We start from the raw sequence: 17,259 nt of genomic DNA, 5'->3' as shown, positions 1-17,259 counted from the left end.
CTACACATGTTCCCATCATCGCACGTGCAGACCTCCTATGATTTTACCATGGGTGGTTTTGGGTTTTTACTCCGTTTTCATTTACCTGATCGCTCGTTCCCGCTTTACAGCTTCACTGTTTGACCTCTGGCCTCCCTTGCCGGTTTCTGTCGCTTTGTTGCTCCTCCCTCTGGCGGTTACCAAGGCAGCTGGCATTGGTTTTTACCCAGACAACAATGGACCTAGAAATGGTGGATTATTCGGAAGAGGAAATAGTGGAGGACTCCATCTAGACTTCGCGACCTGCTAAGTTGGGGACCATTTCGTTTGGCGAGGCTTTGCATGAGACAATTTCTGGGCTTCCTGCACTATCTGGACCGCCGGACCACCAGCTCGTCCTGGCGGATGACCCTCCTGCCTGGTCGTCGCTCTCAACTCCCCCGACGTCCCCGTCAACCTTAGGGTTTGCAACGGGTTGCCTTAACCCTAACTCTCCCTCCCCGGCCCTTGGATAGTTTTCTCTCCCCGATTTTTCCATAAACCCTCCCTCGCCCCGTGCCCCCTCAGTTTCCCCACCTCCGCTAGCCCCGTCATGCACTTCCCCTCTTCCCTCTCCCAGTTTCACTGGTATTCCCCCCCAGCGAACCCCCCCATACAGGAGCGCTCCTCAGAAGGTCGCGGGAACCCTGCAGCTGAGGATAGGACAGTAAAGAAGACACGGTGCTTCAGAACAAAGGAGGTGGACTCATTCCTCAGGTTGGAGGAAGACATTCGGCTGGGAGAGACCATGGATTTTGCTGATAGGGTACTGGTCGGCAGAATTCGGGGATGCAACTACACCGTGACTCGACTGAAATCTTGGGTTTCAGAGGTCTGGGGGAACCACTTGGTGGAGTTGCCTATTGTGCAAACTTTCGTAAAGGGTTGGTTTGCTCTCAGATTCTCCAGGCCTAATCTCACGAACTGGGTACTCTCGTCGTATTGGCATTTTGAACATGCCCTGGTCCTGCTGAAGAGATGGTCCCCCCTTTTCGATCTAGACACGGAGCAACTCGGAGTCGGGCCGATTTGGGTAAGGCTTCCTGGCCTCCCCCTGCATTTCTGGTCGGAGGACATCTTCAGACGTATTGGGAATTCAATCGGCACATATATGGAATCAGACAAGTCATATCTGTCCACGGGAAAGATGGCATTTGCAAGGATACTGGTTCATATGGACACTCGAGGGGGTCTGCAAGAATATCTAACGATACAATGGAGGTATTTCACACGGAAGCAACCCCTAGATTACGAGGGCATACCTTACAGATGTCGGCGCTGCCATAAAGTGGGGCACGTGTACAAAGATTTCCCTCTGGTAAACAAGCAAGTGCAACAGCCGGTGGAGATCGTGCTAGAAAACCGTCCCCCATGGGAGGAACCTCCATCTGCTATCAAGGAAGTTCAGGGCCCTCCAGAACTGACCGATGCGAACAAGGACCACGAGAAAGACTATAGAAAGAAGCGTGGGAAGGCTCCTCTCCGCCTCTAACCAGAGCACGAGCAGCCATAGGGGATGCTAACACCACGGGTATGTCTTCTCTCTCCCTCTCCTCTGTTATTTCTGCCAATGTTACTTCTGTTATGCCTTCTCTTTCCAAGCATGTTTGTTCAAATGTTCCCCTGGATCTTCCTTTAAGCGCACCCTCTCCCCCCCCCTCTGGACCTTCCCTTCTGTCCCCTATGGTCCAGCAATGCACTATTGCCCCTCCCTCCTCCCCGTTTTCTCCTTCCCTCAGCCCTCTCTCTCGGAGGCATCCCTTTCCCCTTACCTGAACCCTGTTACCCCCTCCGCTCCCAGATGCGCCCTCAAGGGCTTGACTCTATTGGCTTTGAGGTCATTGCCTCCCCCCCCCACCCCAAGTCTAGAGGGTGACCCTCCCACCTCTCCAAAGCCATGCATCAGGCTGGAGAGGAGGTTGCCTCTGGCAAGCAGAAAACTTTAAATTGGGCTCTTAGAGTGGAGCAAGCCCCTCCCCCCCCCCCCCCTCCATGAAGCTCCTCTCTTTTAATTGTCGTGGGATGGCTAGCCCAGACAAGAAACTAGCCCTCAAGCGCTTATTTGCCTCTGAGCAGGTCGACATCATTTTCCTTCAAGAAACCCTTGGCTCTGCTTCTGCTGTATCCTCCCTTCTTGCTTCTTGGCTCCCAGGATGGTCCTTTCACTCTCTCGATGCCTCAGGTAGATCAGGGGGCTTATCCCTGGGCATTTGTAATAGAACTATAAAATTTTGAGTGTATGGGGAGGCCAAGGTTTTCTGGGTGTAGACATATACTCCCCAACCCTTGAATCGGAGTTCCGGATCCTCAATGTGTATGGACCCTATCAGGACAGGATGGCTTTTTGGAGACCTCTCCTCAGCTCGTCTCTTCTTCTCCAAGACAATGTTATAATCAGGGGCGATCTTAATTTCTCTCTGGGATACTCAAAATCCTGGGGTAATCATGCCCAGGTGGATGCTTTGACGGGTCATTTTGAGAACCTCTTGGAGACCCACAGTCTTGTCGATGTCCCTTTAGCAAAAAAGCAGCCTACCTGGCGGAATAACAGAGTGGGAGAAGCCAGTTTGGATAGAAGACTCGATCGCTTCCTTACTAAGGAAGGCCTGATCAATGGAGGACACTGTATTAGACAATGGGTAAGCTCGGGTGGGCTGTCGGACCATCGCCCCATATACTTGGAGATACAAGATGTTATTAGTAAGCCAAAGGCCCCTTATAAGTTCAATTCTACCTGGCTGCAAGATATGGAATATATCAAGCTTGTGACGGACTTCTGGAAGGCACACCCTCCTAGTGCATCGGGGGACATAACTCAGAATTTCCTCCTCAATATGAAGGAACTGAAGAGCCTATCTAAGTCTTGGGCTCGGAAGAAAAAGGAGGCGGACGATCTATCCCTCCAGGAGGCAGAGAGGGCTATACTCTCGTTTGAGGAGGACACAGGAGGGGTCTTGAGGACCCAAGATCAGAAAGAGGCCTACAGTGTTGCGCTTCAAAAGAGAACCCAAGTTCTAACAAACAGAGAAGCGAATTGGAGGCTCCGGAGTAGGGCTATCTGGCTGAAGGAGGGGGACGATAATACAAAATTCTTCCATAAACATGCAAATGGTAGAAAGGCTATAAATACTATCTGGGAACTAAAGGATTCGGAGGGAAGATCGGTTCAATCCTTCAGAGAGTTGGCTTCTCTAGCTTGCTCACATTTTCACAATATATATAAAGCCCCTCCTTATGCCTCCCTGGCCGAAGTGATGAAAACCGTCCAGCTTTTCCCGAGATTTGTTGAGCAGGAGATGGAACAGGAGCTAGCGGGAGAAGTGTCTATGAGAGAGCTGGAAGATACTTTAAAAATGTTGAAGAAAGAGAAGAGTCCGGGTCCGGATGGCTGGACCATAGAATTCTATGTGACTTTCTTTGAGGTGCTGGGGGCGGACCTCCTGCAAATTATCGAGGAGAGCAGAAAGAGAGGAAGGATCTCGGGTAGCTTGAAGGCCACATTCATCGCCCTCATTCCAAAAACTGACAAACCCTCCTCCTTTGATGGATTCAGGCCCATATCCCTCTGCAACTGCATTTACAAAATTATAGCCAAAATCATTGCTAACCGCTTAAAGCCTGTCCTCTCGCTCCACATATCCCAAGAGCAATTTGCCTTCTTGCACAACCGACAAATCCATGAGGCCATTGGGACGGCTCAGGAACTCCTCCATTCAGTTCAGTACCAGAAAACAAAAGGCATGATCCTGAAGATTGACCTCTCAAAAGCTTTTGACAGAGTCAACTGGCTATACCTCTGCATGCTCCTTACCCATATTGGCTTCCCCTATCCTTTTATCAAATGGATCATGAGCTGCATAACCGATGTTCCCTTCTGTGTGTTGATAAATGGCTCGGCCTCCCCTCTTTTTCATGCAGAAAGAGGACTCAGACAAGGATGTCCCCTGTCTCCTCTTTTGTTCCTCCTGGTCATGGAGGGCCTCAGCAGATATATTCATGAGGAGCATAGGAATGGGCGCTTAAAGGGCATAAAAGTTATTGATACCCTTGCCTTGACTCACTTGTTTTTTGTGGACGACATCCTCATCTTTCTCGATGGTAGCCTGAGTGACCTCACAGCTCTCCACCAAGTCATGGGGGTCTTTCAAAAGGCTACAGGAATGGTTGTAAATGAATCCAAATCTACTTTGTCTGCACTTGGATGTGCTCAAAACGAGATGTTATTTGCACTCAAGAGATTCCCCTTTGTCACCTATCCGTTTGAAGAAGGCCTGAGATACTTGGGATACCGTTTGAAGCCATTTGGCTACAAAATTGTGGACTGGATCTGGCTGATCACAAAGGTGGAAAAGCGCCTGAATATATGGTACCATAAATACTTATCCAGAGCCGGTAGACTAATTCTGATTAAAGCGGTCCTGGAGGCAACCCCAGTCTACTAGATGTCCCTAGCATGGATCCCTAGAGGTATCCTGGACAGGCTTCAGAAAATATGCTGCAGATTTTTATGGAAGGGGAACCAGACTGGTAGAATTTTTGCTTGGACAAGATGGGAGACTCTGGCGCTGCCCAAACGTTGGGGGGGTGGGGGATAAAGAGGCTAGATTTCTTCTCAAAAGCGCTAGCGGCAAAACTGGGTTGGCAGCTTCTTAACAAAGACAGCCTTTGGACGAAGGTAGTAACTTCAAAATACATTAGCCCCATCAATCCGCTGGACTGGATTCGACATGATCAAAGAACATTCGGGAACATCTCCAACATTTGGAAAGCAGTAAACAAAGCAAAGGACCTAATAAGGAACGGTTTGACTTGGAGAGTTCGCTCGGGCTCAAACGTGCGTCTGGGAGTGGACCCGTGGGTGGGGTGTGGCAACGCTCACAAACTCCCCGAAGACCTAAGACTCCATCTAGCTGAACAGGGGATTTCTCATCTCAGTCAAATTGCAGACAGCGAGCGATCCACCTTAGCACAACAGGCCTGGAAATCGGGAGCAGCCCTAAATATTCCCATACAGTGGCAACAAATTTGGAGACTCTACATTACAGCGCTAACAGAGGCTAACATCAGGATCATGGAAGGGGAAGATGAGCTTATTTGGGCTTTTGCAAAACATGGTTACTACGCACCTAAGACTGGATACCAGGTGCTCATGGAACCTTTTAAGCCACCAGACTCTAAGATAAGATGGAATCTCCTCTGGAAACTCAAAGCTACCCCCAGAACAAAGCTGCTCATATGGTCCATCTTAAAAAACAAGGTCCCTACGGGGGAAAATCTGATGAAGCGATCTTTCGTTGGACCGTTCTGGTGCCACCTTTGCAGAAGCAGCAACGAGGACATAGAACACCTCTTCCTGGATTGTCCTTGGGCACAGGATCTTTGGAATGGCATCCAGACAACACTTTCCATCAGGCCCAGCTGGCAGGGGTTAGCAGTAAAGGAGGCGTGGATCTCTTGGTGGAGGGATACATCTGGAAAGGAAAGGAACCTGCCTCTGCTAATCTGCTGGGCGATTTGGATAGCCAGGAACGAGATAATTTTCTCGCAGAAGATCCCACACTAGCCCTCCATTCACAACAGAATTGTAGCAGATTATCACATGATCCCTGAAGAGTCCTAAAAAAAACCAGCCAAAGAATGTTGAGACAGAAGTCATTAACAAATCAATCCCTTGGGCTTATTTCGATGGTTCAGCTCAAGAGGCAGGTTGCGGCAAGGGAGCGATTCTATTCTTATCAAAAACCCATTTTTACAAAATCCAAATGGGATTAGGACGGGAAACCAATAACTATGTCGAGCTCATTACTGCAAAAAACATTATCCTTTTTGCCTTACAAAAACAATGCTCCAACCTGCAGCTTTTTGGTGACTCAAAACTGGTTATAAACTGGATCAACAAAAAATATACATGTTCTGCTTTCACTTTGAGGCATATACTAGATGAGATTCATAGACTTGTCATGCGTTTTGACTCTTTCACTTGTCATCACATTTACAGGGAGCGGAACACCACTGCTGACTACTTATCCAAAGAAGCAGCGATCAGGGACGACAACTCTTGGATGATCTGCGAAGATTTGGACGAGGTCGTGTATCAGCATTATCACAGGCCATTCGTAGACCCTGAAGCACTATAAGAGCAGCACTGGAATGAAACATTTTAACTCAGTTTTTTGATGAAGATCATATATTTTTTGTTTATCTGTTTTGATAATTATGTAAATAGTCATCGGTTACTCTTTATCCTCTGAGAAGAGGACAGAACTTATAAGTGTTTTGAACTATATGTACTCCCTGCGAGGAGGAATGCACAATTTTCTCACATTTTTGGTTGGACAGGGAGTGCCAGATCAAAGTAATGCTTATGCATATACAGAATGTAATTTTCATCTTTATTAATGGAAATTACGACTTTTTCCACGAAAAAAAATAAAAAAATAAATAAAAAATAAAAAATAAAAATTGATGATTATTTTTGGTTTTAAATTAAATTGTCATAAATAAAAATTATATTAAAAAATAAAAAGTCTAAAAAAATTGTTATAATAATTTAGACTTTGTTACAATACTCAATATCACATGCCTAAAAACCATAACTCATTTCAAAATCATAATATTTTATTTTGATTTTCCCAAGGTATAACCCATTCAATAATAGTTTGAACCCTGAATTAATTCAAGATTGACTAAATATTAATTTTTCAATATATAAAGTTTACATTACAAAAGAAAATTTATATATATATATATATACTCTGATTGGTGGAGAAAATTTTCCTCTTATTGAGCGATGATGATTTTTGTAGATAAATTATACGTTTATAGTCATGTTTAATTTCCACACTGTTTTCAACATGTGTGAGGATAACTTCAAGGATTATTGGGAGAGGAAAGGACTATGAAGTTCTTACTGTATCCAAAACTAGGGTCTCGTGCAGTTATACTATAAACAAGAAATTTTAACAAGAAATTCGGACAATTGAACGGGAACTAAAGATAATTTACAAGGGCAAGAGCTAACGGGTTTGACATTGGGCATTAAATGTCCGGCTACATGCGCCCCCGATAGCTTTTTAACACTTATTTTTTATTTATCTATCATCACGCGCGCATGTTATAAAAAGCTATAGGGAGGCGCATGTAGCCGGACATTTAATGCCCAATGGCAGACCCGTTAGCTCTTGCCATTTACAAGGAGTATTTTGAAAACATATCACGACAAGTGTAGGATTGCCCAAACTGCATAATGAGTGGTGGTTCATAAACCATTAAATTGATGTAAAAAGGGGTAGTTAAATTAGGATTTTAGTTTTTCAAACGATATCTTTGTTGTCTTAAGGATTTAAAAGGGTATTCTCTATCGAATATACATTTAAATCTATCTAAATCTGGTAGGGCGTGTTGATTTAGATAGGGCACGTTGATTTCCCTTAATGTCCAGTCTATATTTAAATTATTACAATGGCATGGTACATGTTTGACATGTCCACGTTTCAACAACTTTAATGTGCAAATCTAAATTATCATGGTGATTAGTTTCCAGATTAATTACATACTACCCATATTTACTTAGATTATTTAGGTTATTTGGTGTGGAGAGTTTTAAAAACAATCTAAAAAACAAAAACACTTATCAAATAAAAAATAAATAAATTATTTAATTTCATGGAAAATTATTAATTATTTTAATAGAAAATTATTTTAAATATAAAATTTGTTTTATAATAATGGATAATTTATTTTAATATAAATTTAATCATAATAATTTCTTATGATAGAGACCACACACTCATTCATGTGTATGTTTCTATCTCAAGAAAAAGGCAAAAATAGTTCACATGTCCCGTCAACTTAGAGGATCAGAAAACTTGTCATTGAAAAAGGTTTTTACAATGATTATCACATTTAACGTGTTTGACTCCTCAAATATTTAAAATAGTATGTTTGAAACCTAAAACGGAAGTGGACAAGTGTTTAAAAATTCGAAGTGTTAATGGACATGAACTTGTATCGAATTTTTAAAAAAATTGTGAAGACTTTATTATTTTGGTTGAATATATTGTTTATATTTCAACAAAAATCTGCATGAATTTACAACAAAATGCGAATACACATGTAAATAAAAAAATATATTATAGATTTCTTTCACCTATGTGCTTAATTTAATTTGCAATAATCATGCAATCCTCCATTGCAACCACCACTCATTTGCAATATCACAACTACTCATGATAACTTATTTTTATTAACTTATTAGTGTCAAATTTTCAAAGCAAATTTACTATTAAAAAAAAACAAAAAATTGTATTATTAAATTTATATAAACATGAGAAATATATTATAAATAATAAACTATGAAACAATTTATTACCAAATTTTAATAAAAAAATTCAAAAGATTAAAAGAAAATATTACACATTTTTAATTTCTCACTAAAAGTTTAAAGTTCTCCACCTAAATTCAAACTTTCAATTTTCTAGTTCATTTTTATGACTATCCTCCATATTCCATTCAATAAATATAGCTATAAATACATATTTTCCTTATTCATGTTTATGAATAATAACAATTTTAATTGCGCCTTATATATTTTTTTTAACTTTGTCTTTACTGTTTTTAACTTTAGTTTAACTATATTTAAACTAAGCGGCATGGAATGCAAGTTATGTGGCCTTGTTATATACAACATTAAAATATTTTATTTTAATTCTTTTTCTTTATATATAGATATATATGAAGTTTGTTATTGGCATAAAATAGTCAACATAGATCCTTAGATTTTATTTAAAGCACCTATTAAAATATTAAACCTTACTCACTTGCAATTACTTGACATGAAATCTACATGGTAAAAGGAGGGTGGATTTTACTTGCAATTACTTTACATGAAATCTACATGGTAAAAGGAGGGTGGATTTCCATGGTTAAAAATCTTGCATAGGGGCATTATATTAATGTTGACAAACTCTCTCAAATTACACCTACATATCATCCTTATATTGGGCTAGGCATTATGCATCTAATATGAATACAAGTGCATACACAAAATTGGTGCGTCTACACCTACATATCATCCTTATATTGGGTTGGGCATTATGCATCTAATATGAATACAAGTGCATACACAAAATTGATGTGTCCACGTAATGTAATTTTATCAATAAAATTATGGTTTTTTTTTCTCCAAACAAAAAATCAATATCACATCCCTAAAAAACCATAACTCATTTCATATGACACTTGTTCATATGATTTATTTTTTTAATTAATCAATTTAATTAAAAAACAAAAATGACATAACAACTTTGGACAGAAATCTCAACCTTTGATTTGTGTATACTACCAAAAATAACTTACAATGTTTCATGGAGGTTAAATCCCTAACATCCATCTAATAATTATTAATAATTAAATTAAACCAAAATAGGCACGCCTCAGGTAATTAAGTCATAATCTCAATAGGTGTCTTGATATATCCTTTATGAAATCTCTCATCCCTGGTATGTATGATGGAAATTTGTAATTATTACATCATTTTATCCATGTTTTGATTCATGGAATCTATCCTTTGATCCATCAAAAATTTCATTCTATTTTTAAGATATTTCTAAGAATGTGATAAATCCACTTATTTCAACACACTATCACCCTTTAACCCTAATCCTACTCAGCTATCAACCTCTCCATTGTCTTTGCATCTCTTGTCAACCATGGTTGGAGCTGTGGGAGGGATTAGATGTTGCACGGGATAAACACCCCAGCCAATTCTTGAACCCCAACCCTCATTTTGTTGCAAAAGAACCAACTCCAAACCAACAAAAAGGTTCCTCATTGCATGCTTATGTGAGTCGAAGACCTCCAGGAAGTTGCCTTCCAAAAGCAACCACATATCCAAAGTTTGAAGTGCAATCTAATTGAATTGGTGAGTATATCCAATATATGAAGCATCACCCCTTAATAGGAAAATTCCTTGGCATTTGGCCTTAAAAAAAAGTCCTCTCCTATTTTATTCCGTAAAAGCGGAAGCCAAAGGGCCAAATCAAATTAGAGTTGGGAGCAAAGGGTGTTTTCACCATTATTTTCACTAATATAGAAGAATGCATGAGAGTTTTAAAAAACAACCCATGTTTCCTTAAATTTGTTGGATTATATCTCTGGTTCTCGATAAAGAGATTTGTTTTGAACAAAGAGGACTTCACAACAGCCCCAATTTAGATCTCAATGTACTCCCTTCCCAAAGATTTCTAAGATGAAGAAATATTAGTTAGCATCAACAATGCTCTAGACCACTTCATCAAAGTTTTGAAAGCCACAAAAAAATATAGGTACATATCCTATGCCCGTATATGTGTATACATGAATATCTCAAAACTGTTGAAAATAGCAACAAGAAATGCTAAAAATAGCACTGCTATAAATAGCAGTTCAACGAGTGTTGATCTTAGCAACAATGGATGGAAAAATGGAAGTGCTAAAAATAGCATTCTGTAAATAGCATTTTGGGACACCTTCCTATTTTAGTCAGTCCCTAAACTAAAATAGTGAAGTAAAATTCGAATTTGATCTTAGCAGCAGTTTGTAAAATAATTAATTAATTCATTTTGAGTTAATTAGTTAAGGAAAATCAAACTTGAAGTCTATGTGGGGACATGCAACAGTGTCTCCATTAATTGAGGAATTTATCCATCAGTTAAAGAGATAAGGATGAGTTGTAATATTGAGTTGTAATTAGTTGACTTAGTTAACTGAGTCAAGTCCAGTTAGATTAATTCAAATGGTTTGTTGAATTAATGTAAGTTCAGTTAGTTAATGCTCGCATGCATGTAACTACTACACTTCAAATAACTGAGTATTCTCTTGTAAATAACTCTTGCATGTCAGTTCAGATAGAGACCCAGTTGAGATCAGATGGAGGGGTAGTGTACTATCAGTTGCTAGAATATTCCATTATGAATATTCCTTGCATGCAGAAGGAATTCTTTCCTTGAGAATTACGCAGTTACTTCTTCAAGTTTAGTGAGTGTGATGAGGCCAATTCACACATGTGACATCATTGGACTCCAAGAAAAATTGCGCAAGGAAATAGGAAGCTTGGAGGGCTTGAGGAGGACATATACTATGTCTATTCAGTGTGTGAGCAGTATTGTTTTGATTGCAGAGAGAGTAGGATAGCTTGAGAGCTGATTCTTTTTGTAACTTGAAAAAGATTTCCACTTGTATGATAATATAGAGTTGGGGTTTTAGGCTGAGGCTTTCCCCGTGATATTTCTTTTGTGTTATGTGTGATTGATTTCTCATTCTTAGTTATATGTGTTCTCTTGATCTTGCTCAATTCGATTAAGCTTCCGCAAAGTGTTGTAGAAGTAGATCTTGTATTGTGTTTTAGTAAATTGCATAATCTATTGATATACAGTGGGAATTTATACATGGTATCAGAGTGAAGGTGATCAAGGCAAAAAACATTATACAAGAAGGAGAAGTTCAAAGTTTGGTTCCTGAATATAGAAATCGAGTTCTTATCACATCTCTATTTCACCTATGGCATTCAGTGGTTTAAGACTCAAGTATGCCCTTGATGGCAGCTCGAATTATAAAGCCTAGAAGGATCGCATGGAAGCAATATTAGAGGATAATGGTCTAAAGGACTTCATTGATCAAGAAGTCCCCAAGCCGATTGATGCTACTCAACTGGTGGAATGGAAGAAATGTGTGGCTAGAGCAAGAAGAATCCTCCTGGAGGGAGTTCGAGTCCACATTGTCTCGAGCCTCCATGGGAAGGAGACTCTGTTTTCGATGTGGAAAACATTGAAAGATTTGTATCCGAATAGCAGCGATCAAAGGAAGCTGGTGCTGAAAGACAAGCTTCGTAAGATCAAGTGTGAAAAGGGCGACACGATCTCTACATATCTGAATAAGCTCTCCACCTGTAGCGATGAGCTTGGAAGTGTAGGGATCACGACCGTTGATGATGACATGGTGAGTCTTGCACTCCTCGGTCTTCCTAAGAGCTGGCATAGCTACCAAGACCATGTTAATGGAAGAGAAAAGCTGCCAAATTGGGAACGACTTTGGTCAGATTTGATGCAGGAGGAAATAAGAAGAAGCACTAGAGATGGATCCTCATCGAAGCAAGATGATGAGGAAACTCTAGCCTTAGCGAGTAAGGCGAGGAAAGGGAAAGGGAAGGCATCCCATCCCAAATCCGGTTCTTCCCATGGTGGGAAGAAGATTGACAAATTGAAAGTGCGATGCTTTCATTGTCATGAAGTGGGCCATTATGCTACAAATTGTCCACGGAAGAAATCCAAGAAGGGTTCCTCGAAGGGATCTGATGGTGAGGCACTGATATCACAGTTTAAGCTGGATTTCTTGCTTATCGCATGCATGATTTCATCCATGGTGGGATGTGTGTGGTACCTGGACAGTGGAGCTTCATTCCACATGTTAGGTGACAAGAATCTTTTCAGTACCTTGGAGGAGAAGGATCTCCAGATGCAGATTGAGATGGACGATGATGGAAAGTACCGTGTTTTAGGTGAAGGTACGGTTGTGTTTTAGAGGGAGCATGGAGCTCCCCTCACCCTGACTAATGTAAAGTATGTACTAGTTCTGAAGAAGAATATTGTGTCTGTCGCTATGTTAGAAGATAAAGGCCATGATGTAGTCTTTAGTCAAGGAAAGGTATTCCTGAGGCATATCGGTACTGGACAGACAAAGCGAATAGGGATTCGAGTCAAGAATCTCTACAAGCTGGAGGTAGACGACTGTGTTGCTTTGAGTTCCAAAGCTAAGATGGTGCAAAGCCAAGATGTTGGTGAGCTATGGCATAGAAGACTAGGCCACTTGCACCATGGAGCCCTGAAGATCATGCAACAGATTTCTATCGGATTACCCAAGGGAAAACTTGAGCAGACGACTACATGCAAAGGTTGTACCTTGGGTAAGTATGTGAAATCTTCCTTTCCAGATCGAGACAGTAGAGCTGGAGCAATCCTGGAGCGAGTTCACTCAGATGTTTGTGGACCTTTCTCTACAGCCTCCACCGCTAAACAAAGGTACTATGTTATTTTTATTGATGATTTTTCTCATAGATGCTGGATCTACTTTATGCAAAAGAAGGATCAGACCTTCTTGAGGTTTTGTGAGTTTAAAGCCTTGGCAGAGAAAGAATCTGGAAAGAAAATAAAAGCCTTGCGTAGCGACAACGGTGGGGAGTATGTCTCCCAACAATTTAAAGACTTTTGCGCTGCAGAAGGTATTAAACGGGAATTGATGGCACCCCATAACCCACAGCAGAATGGGGTGGCCGAAAGGAAGAACAGATCGATTGTGGGAGAAACTCGAGCGATGTTGCATGACCAAAGCCTACCACTGCATTTGTGGGCTGAGGCATGCAATACAATAGTATACTTGCAGAACATAAGCCCGCACCGTATAATGGGGATGAAGACACCTATGGAGACCTATTCCAGGAAGCGACCTGATGTAAGTCACTTCCCAATCTTTGGATCATCAGTTTATTGTCATGTGACCAAAGATGCCAGGAAGAAGCTAGACCCAACAGTTGAGTTGGGAATACTTGTGGGGTACGTGGATACACCCCACAACTATCGGGTGTACCTGCCTTCCACTCAGAGGATAGTGGTATGCATGGATTTGAAGTTTGACGAGCAAAAAGCCATGCGCTTATCACTTGAGAGGGAGCTCGAGTTGCATGCAGATGAGGAACTTTTAGTTCCTAAGGATGAGGAGCCTCAGATTGATGTGGAGCAACCGCATGCAGAGGATCCGGGAGTGGGGACATCCACTCATGCTGATACTTCTAGAGATGGGTGGAAACACTCAAGGGAAGCCGACAAGTTGATGTTGGATGTGGGGGAGAATGTGGGATAGCCATCTTCTCAGTGTAGACAGAGGTGGTCGCTTGAGCGGTACATTGGGTACATGGCCTTGGTTGGGGAGTGTGTAGATACCGAACCTTCTTCATTCAAGGAGGTAGTGCAGCAACCAGTCTAGGTTGATGCAATGGTAGAGGAGTACAACTCTATCATTCGGAATAGTGTGTGGGATGTTGTCCCAAGGCCTCAAGGCAAGTCAGTGGTGAGTTCCAGATGGCTTTACAAGGTAAAGTAGGGAGCTGATGGTAGTGTTGAGAAACATAAGGTAAGGTTTGTTGCCCGGGGTTTCTCACAGGTCGAGGGGATCGATTACGATGAGACTTTTCCTCCCGTAGCAAGGTACTCATCGATTAGATCGATGTTGGCACTATCATCTCAGATGGGGTGGAAGATCCACCAGATAGATGTGAAGACAACATTCCTCAATGGGAAGATTGAGGAGGAGGTGTACATTGAGCAGCCAGAGGGTTTCGAGACCTTTTATTGTGAGTCACATGTGTGCCGACTCAAGAGGGGTTTGTATGGGCTGAAGCAAGCACCCCGTGCTTGGTACACCAAGATCAACAACTATTTTACCGGTTTGGGCTTCACCAAGAGTGAAGTAGATGCGAACCTTTACCACAACATGGTAGAAGGTAAACCATTGATCATTGTTCTTTATGTTGATGATCTGATTTGACAGGTGATGATCAGCTGATACAATCTTGCAAGGAGGACCTTGCAAGAGAGTTCAAGATGAAGGACATGGGCCTTATGCACTACTTTCTAGGCATGGAGGTGTGGCAGAAAGATGGGGAAGTATTTGTGTCTCAAGGCAAGTATGCCAATGAGATACTCAGGCGCTTTCACATGGAGAAGTGCAAGCCCATGCAGACTCCTCTAGCTAGGAATTAGAGGAAGGAGGATACTACTTCAGGTGAGGTAGTAGTTGTTATTGTTTATCGACAGCTAGTGGGTTCACTTATGTATCTGGTGAACACACGACTCGACTTATGCTTTGCGGTGAACCAGCTGAGTCAAGCTATGGTTCAGCCTACCAAGTTGTTTTGGAAGGCAACGAAGCATGTGCTGAGATACCTTAGAGGCACATCTCATTTCGGATTATGGTACAGAAGGATAGAAGGAGTGAAGCTTAAGGGCTTCACAGATGCAGATTGGGTTGGGAGTCCATCAAACTGGAAGAGCACTTTTGGAGGAATCTTCAACCTTGGTTCAGCTGCAGTTTCCTAGTATAGCAGGAAATAGAGATCAGTTGCACTTAGCTCAGCAGAGACTGAATACATGGCTGCTAGTCAAGCTGCATGTGAGGCCATTTGGATGTGGAAGATTCTAGTGGGATTGTTTGGTCAGACGATGGATCCTACAATGATCTACTGCGATAACCAGAGTTGTATCAAACTCTCGGAGAATCCAGTTTTTCATGACAGGTCCAAGCACATAGATATCCGATATCACGATCTTTGAGACTGTGTGGTCAATAGGATCATGTTGTTGTTGTATGTTTCGACCGAGGAACATGATGCAGATATTTTGACTAAGGCATTGTCAAGATGCAAGTTCGAGTTCCATAGAGACAGGATTGGGGTTACTGATAATCCCTTTCTTGTTGAGAGGGAGTGTTGAAAATAGCAACAAGAAATGTTAAAAATAGAATTGCTAAAAATAACACTACTATAAATAACAATTCATCCAGTGTTGATCTTAGCAACAATGGATGGAAAAATGGAAGTGCTAAAAATAGAATTCTATAAATAGCATTTCGGGATACCTTCCTATTTTAGTCAATCCCTAAAGTAAAATAGTGAAGTAAAATTCGAATTTGATCTTAGCAGCAGTTTGTAAAATAATTAATTAATTCATCTTGAGTTAATTAGTTAAGGAAAATCAAACTTGAAGTCTATGTGGGGACATGCAACAGTTTCTCCATTAATTGAGAAATTTATCCATCAGTTAAAGAGATAAGGATGAGTTGTAATATTGAGTTGTAATTAGTTGACTTAGTTAACTGAGTCAAGTCCAGTTAGATTAATTCAAACAATTTGTTGAATTAATGTAAGTTCAGTTAGTTAAGGCTTGCATGCATGTAACTACTGCACTTCAGATAACTGAGTATTCTCTTGTAAATAACTCTTGCATGTCAGTTCAGATAGAGACCCAGTTGAGATCAGATGGAGGGGCAGTGTACTATCAGTTGCTAGAATATTCCATTATGAATATTCCTTGCATGCAGAAGGAATTCTTTCCTTGAGGATTGCACAGTTACTTCTTCAATTTTAGTGAGTGTGATAAGGCCAATTCACACATGTGACATCATTGGACCCTAAGAAAAATTGCACAAGGAAATAGGAGGCTTGGAGGGCTTGAGGAGGACATATACTATGTCTATTCAGTCTGTGAGCAGTGTTGTTTTGATTGTAGAGAGAGCGTGATAGCTTGAGAGTTGATTCTTTTTATAACTTGAACAAGATTTCCACTTGTATGATAATACAGAGTTGGGGTTTTAGGCTGAGGCTTTCCCCGTGATATTTCTTCTGTGTTATGTGTGATTGATTTCTCATTCTTAGTTATATGTGTTCTCTTGATCTTGCTCAATTCGATTAAGCTTCCGCGAAGTGTTGTAGAAGTAGATATTGTATTGTGTTTAAGTATATTGCATAATCTGTTGATCTACAGTGGGAATTTCTACAAAAACCCCTTCTTGAGTCAATTGATAATTATTACAATGTGGTCTATAAGAAAACCCTGGATTATGAACACATTCCATTATGTTGTCGAAGATGCTAAGAATATGGGCATCTCTATAGAAATTGTCCCATCCTTGTACCTAATACCACTCCAGATCAAACCCAAGTCGCAAATGAGGATGGCTTCTATAAAGCATGGCCATATACATAAGCCTCCTATATAAGTTATAGGAGAAGTTTATCAATATCAGAGCGAGTAGCATTTGATAAACCACTGCCACAAACATAAGCCTCCTATTATGCATCTATCTAAGTTTATAATACCCAATATAGGGGTGACTTGTAGGTGTAATGTAAGAAAGTTTGTCAACATTTTTACATGTGGGCTTAGTATGTTGACTTTATATTAATATGTATAGTTTATAATAAGTAAAAGATTGGTAAACATTTACATGTTGGTTAAAATTAATATAGAGGCCAATATGGGGGAGATGTTGTACTGTCCCTAAAAAGTTAAAAGTAATAAAAATAATAAAATTCAATTTATAGATTTGAGGCTTCTGCGATCTTCATTTTGTGTGGTGATATCTTCCGGATTCATCGCATTCATGTTTTTTGTAATCGACGTTTCGAACCAACCTCTGTGGTTGAAAGTGATA

The 17,259-nt window shown here is 40.8% G+C and overlaps 1 protein-coding gene across 1 annotated transcript; it reads left to right on the top strand.

Annotated features, from left to right (window-relative positions):
* Positions 1–766: 766 nt before the first annotated feature.
* LOC149177440 (uncharacterized) lies at positions 767–1,510 on the top strand. Its single transcript, XM_089421751.1, has one exon. The coding sequence runs from the start codon at positions 767–769 to the stop codon at positions 1,508–1,510; it is 744 nt and encodes a 247-aa protein (XP_089277877.1).
* The last annotated feature ends 15,749 nt before the right edge of the window (positions 1,511–17,259 follow it).

Source organism: Pinus tabuliformis, chromosome 4_1 (genome assembly GCF_031772625.1).
Source record: "Pinus tabuliformis cultivar Carrire ecotype Pingquan chromosome 4_1, CPIR1, whole genome shotgun sequence".
Classification (NCBI taxonomy): Eukaryota; Viridiplantae; Streptophyta; class Pinopsida; order Pinales; family Pinaceae; genus Pinus; species Pinus tabuliformis.
This window is presented reverse-complemented; position numbering and strand designations above follow the sequence as displayed.

Excerpts from the sequence above, each read along its gene's own strand:
- LOC149177440 (XM_089421751.1), top strand. The coding sequence starts at position 767 with ATGGATTTTGCTGATAGGGTACTGGTCGGCAGAATTCGGGGATGCAAC.